Genomic DNA, 5,155 nt, shown 5'->3' on the forward strand with positions numbered 1-5,155 from the left:
GAGCTAAAGCGAGTGAGAGATATCCAGTGATGCCTATCAGGAGCCAAGCAATGCACCAGGTGCTGGGGATCAATTGGTAAAAAAAAAAGTTAAAGTCCTAGCGTCGAAGAGTTTAAAGCTCAGTGAGACTTGAGAAAATATCGTTTTATTTTAGTATTATGGGAATAAATAGAAGGACTACCTAAGTGGAGAGTAAGTTATGAACAGAGGATTAGCCCTGGCAAGGTACCTCAGTTGGTTAGAGCAAAGATCACATACACCAAGGCTGTGGTTCATCCCTGGTCAGGGTACAGACAACAAACAACGAATGCATGAATGAATAAACGGAACAACAAATCAATATTTCTCTCTTTTCCCCTTCCTCTCTCTTTCTAAAGTCAATAAATAAAAAAAATAAAAATATTAGAAAGAACTTGAAATAATGAACGGGAGGGATAAAAGGGGGGGGGGGGGGATGGGGAAAAGGAGGTAAAAATGGGAGGAGAAAACAAAAAAAAGAACAGCTGACCAGCCCGCCTCCACTGAGGATTGTATGCCATGGCGAGGGGGGCAGCCAGCCTCTCCCACAGCGCGGCTTTCCAGGCCGGAAACCTTCACCTGCGTCTGACGTCATACGACTGCGCCCAGTGGACGGGGGGCGGGATTTCCGGCCGTGGGTCAAGGGTCAGTGGCGGTTCCTGCACGAACTGATACGCGAGCTGCGGGACCGGGGTGGTGTGTTCGGTGCGCGTGCTCTGCGGTCCCCGCGGCTTCTCCGGCGGAGCCACTGTCCCTGCAATTCTGGTATGGGCGTCTGTTGTCATCTGAGAGAGGGAGAGAGAGAGTCTGTGAGAGTGTGTGTATGTGTGTGAGAGTGAGTGTGTGTGAGTGTGTGTGTGTGAATGTGTGTGTGTCAGTGTGTGTGTGTGTATGGGGGGCAGGACGCGGGGGACCTTCAAAGATAATACTTAGCGAAGCATGTGCGCTCAGAGGGCCCACAGTTCAGAGGAAGCCCATATTGATGCATAATGTGTGACGTATTTTCATTTTGAATTTTTGGAAACTTTAGCTGTGCTATCAACTTTGGGGAGTGTCCAAGTGGAATCGTGCTGGATTGGCATTGTACAGAAGCTTACTGCCATATTGGTCTTGAAACGTTACATTTCTTTCATTTGTATAGGGGTAATGCGCTGTATTAAATATGTAAGGTCTAATCTACATGGGTTTGATTGCAGAAACTAAAAAAGTATTCTCTAAGTCATAATAAAAAAGGAAGCCTAGTGGTTTAAGAAAGTATAAATACTACAATATCTGGAACAAGAACAGTGTTTCTCAAAATAATACCCTTTTTCACTTTTTTATATTTTTGGTTTTCATTTCTATGCTATCCCAAAAATCTTTACTAATTACAGAGACAAAAATTCAAAAAACTTTTTTTCTGAAATCATTGTTTCTCATATTGAGGCGGAGGACTCCAGTTAAATATTCCAAGGAGCCTAAAATAATATTTTTTTCTTTAAAAGTTGTCTGAATCACCCTAGCCGGTTTGTCCCAATGGATAGAGCATCAGCCTTCAGTTCCAGTCAAGGGCAGTACTTTGGTTGCATGCCGGATCCCCAGCCCTAATTGGGTAGCATTGGGGAAGCAATCAACCCATGTGTGTCTCTCACATCGGTATTTCTCTGTCTCTCCCTCACCCCTTAAAAAAGAGAAAATAAAATGGGGTAGAAGAGAAGTGAATGGATTCAAGAAGTATTTAGAAAGTAAAATGAATGTAACTCGAATGGATATGATATGCTGTGTGTGAGAGGACAAGAAGGAATGACTCCAAGTTTCTGGCTTCAGCAAGTAAATGGATAGCAGTATCCCTCCTAGAAACAATGCCGAGGGAGCAGCAGATTGGGAAGGCAAAGTAGAGAGATTATTTCAATTTGTTGCATTTGAGGTGTCTTCTGATTCATGGTGATTGAAGCCATAGAGATAAATCCAACCCCTTAGAGAAAATGTTTAGATCGAAAAACAAGGCTAAGGACAGATCTCAGAGGCACATCCACCTTTATTTATTTATTTTTTTAATATATAGGTGTAATTTTTATTCATTCTCACCAGATGGCTATTGTTGCACATCCACCTTTAGAGGGGGCGAGAGGATGGGGCATCTGAGCATCAGTGCATAGGTCAGAGGAAGGAGACTCGGGAGCATACAGAGTCACTAAAGGAAGAAAAGTTTCTGTTCAAGTATTTTAGTTGCATTTTGTAAAAAGTTGAATTAATCCCCCACCACCACCACCCCTTCAAAACTGGCACTAGTTTCACATCTTTAAGGGTCTTCATTGTCTTGTGGACATCCAGACCTGTAGGATAAACTGTGGAGCTTATATACTTTTTCCTTCATTTTGGAAATTCTGTTTGGCAATAACATTATTTGCTGCAAAATAAAGTCTGAATTAGGGAAAGGTTTATTTTAAAATGAGTAGATGTTTTTATTTCTGTTTTGATAATGTTAGAGCCTTGGTACAGAAGCTCCCAAGTGCTTTTTTACCAGTTGTCATATTCTGTAACTTTTCAGCTTATGGTACATTGCTTATGTTACGGATCTTGTTTTGGGGTCTGTACAGGGTGGGTGTAGTATAGAATGGAGAAGAATACAACATCATGACCTTAGCCACATCAGTATATAACTGTTATGTAGTAGTATTGATTTTTCTGGGCCCTGAAGGAACTTCAAAGTATCCTTTTGCCTAAAGCAATAGTGAAATTCATGTCTAAAATAAGAACCCAAATGAGTTTTACACTTTTACCTAGTGAGTAATCATAGGTTCTAGGCCACAGGAGTCTCGGAAAAATTAATGGTGCAGCAAATAAAGTTGTACTCAGATTCCACTTTGTTTTTTCAGAAATTGATTGCATTTAAATGTCTCAAATTTATACTTGTAATTAGAGTTTTTTAATCTTTAACTTTTCATTACATTTTTCTTCTTTTATAGGGATTTTCTTATATGCCTGTTTTCCTCAAAATGAGTATTGGTATCACCTTCATAAGACCTTTTGCCAGAGTTTTGGTGCCATTTACCCTTAATAGGAAGAGAAGGGTTTTATATTCAACTATTCTACAGAGATACATGTCTTCCAAAATACCAGCTGAATCCTCTCCTGAAAAGGAAAACACATCACCTGAACAGCTGGAATTGGATGGGTGGAAAATTACAATGAAATCTAGTGTGCAAGAAGGTGTTTCAACAGTCTCAAGTGCCAAGGATGAAGAGCCTGTAGCTGCCACTAGGGAATTAATTGAGATGTGGAGATTGCTTGGCAGAGAAGTACCAGAACACATCAGTGAAGAAGAGCTCAAAACCATTATGGAATGTGATTCTAAATCATCGAAAAAAAAATATTTAAGATATTTATATGTTAAGGAGAAAAAGAAGAAAGCCAATCAAGTAAAAAAGGAAATGAAAGCAGCAGCAAGGGAAAAAGCAATACAAGACCAGTTGCTAGAAACCGCTAACCAAGATAAACAGCAGGACTTTCCGTTTCTACGGCTCTGGGATAGGAATATGGACATAGCAATGGGCTGGAAGGGTGCCCAGGCCATGCAGTTTGGACAACCTTTGGTGTTTGACATGGCTTATGATGAGTATATGAATCCAAAAGAACTGCGGTATGCTGTTTCTCAACTTCTAGAAAGTGAAGGATGCAACAGAAGAGATGTTGATCCTTTCCATATTTATTTCTGCAATCTTAAACCAGAGAGCCCTTTTCACAGAGAGTTAATTAAACGATATGGAGAAAAATGGAACAAATTGTTTCTAACAGCAACAGAAAAGTCTCACGTAGATTTATTTCCAAAGGACAATATTATATATTTAACTGCAGATTCTCCCAATATTATGACTTCTTTCAAACATGACAAAATTTATATAGTGGGATCTTTTGTTGATAAGAATATCCATCCAGGTGCATCCTTAGCCAAGGCAAAACGGCTAAAGCTGGCAACAGAATGCTTTCCATTAGATAAATACTTACACTGGGACACTGGTACAAAAAATCTCACCATAGATCAAGTAACACGTATTTTGTTATGTCTGAAAAACACCGGTAGTTGGGAAGAGGCTCTGAAGTTTGTTCCTAAGAGAAAACATTCTGGTTATCTGGATTTTTCTCAACACACTCAAGAATTTGTCAACAGAATGAAGAAGTCAAAGACTATTAATTCATTTCCAAAAGGCTCTCTAAATAGATACACACAGAAAAAGTGACTTGAAAGAGAAGTATTCGATAACTTAAGTAAATGGGTTGGAAATGTATTGTTTCTTCCTGAATGGAATTTACTTGCTCTTTAAAGAGTCGTCTTTACAAACTACCAAGTATTGTATCTTCCCCCAAATTATTAAATGTCTGCAAACTTTGGAAATATATTTTGTTTACATAAAAAAAGAGCTTTAGAAAGTAAGAAGAGTTGATTAAGTTTGTTAAGCCCAGTAAAATAGTTGTATCATTGGTGTGGCTTTTTTATGAATACATGCATCTCAGACTCCATTTTCCTTCTTAAAATGTTCTTTTAGCCATTAAAAGGGGAACCAGGGTGGTTGGTGGGAGGACCAAGCTGGCTGTCAGTCCCTTGGGATCCCCAGCTCAACCCTGGCTGCTCTGGGGCTCAGGCAGGCAGGAAAGGGGGTTCTTGCTACTTCACCTCCATGCACATGTGGCTGGTTGGGGGCTCAGGCCAGTGGGAAAGGGGCATTGGCGACTTCATCTCTATGGGCGTGGGCCGGGCCAGCTGCTGATGGAACACACTGCCCACTTGGGGCTGCTCGTGGGCATGCAGGGCTGACAAGCTGCGGGGCGTGCCTGCAGCCTGCCCACGCTGGTGGCGGAGGCGGCTTGGCCTGGGGACTGGTGAATGGCAGAAGATGGCCCTAATCACAGGCTAGGCATAGGGACCCTATCGTGATTTTGTATGCTGGGCCTCTATAAAATGTTGGATGGTAACAAGTGGTACTAGTTTCTCTTCACTCCTTCCCTCCCTCTAAATCAGGGGTCTTCAAACTACGGCCCGCGGGCCACATGAGGCCCGCAGAGGAGTCTGATCCGGCCCGCCAGGTTTTTTGGGCAGTAAGCGCAGCCGAGGTGTTACAGTAGGAATTAGTAGTTCATATAGTCCGGCCCTCCAGCT

At 41.5% G+C, this 5,155-nt stretch overlaps 1 protein-coding gene across 1 annotated transcript; it reads left to right on the plus strand.

Moving 5' to 3' along the window:
• The first annotated feature begins 642 nt into the window (after positions 1-642).
• On the plus strand, positions 643-4,435 carry TRMT10C (tRNA methyltransferase 10C, mitochondrial RNase P subunit). Its single transcript, XM_084872276.1, has 2 exons — positions 643-783; positions 2,967-4,435. Exon 2 carries the CDS (start codon positions 2,979-2,981, stop codon positions 4,236-4,238), a length of 1,260 nt encoding a protein of 419 aa, XP_084728402.1. The 5' UTR covers positions 643-783; positions 2,967-2,978; the 3' UTR covers positions 4,239-4,435.
• Positions 4,436-5,155: the final 720 nt, after the last annotated feature.

This window comes from Pipistrellus hanaki (assembly GCF_964339955.1).
Source record: "Pipistrellus hanaki genome assembly, chromosome: 2".
NCBI lineage: Eukaryota > Metazoa > Chordata > Mammalia > Chiroptera > Vespertilionidae > Pipistrellus > Pipistrellus hanaki.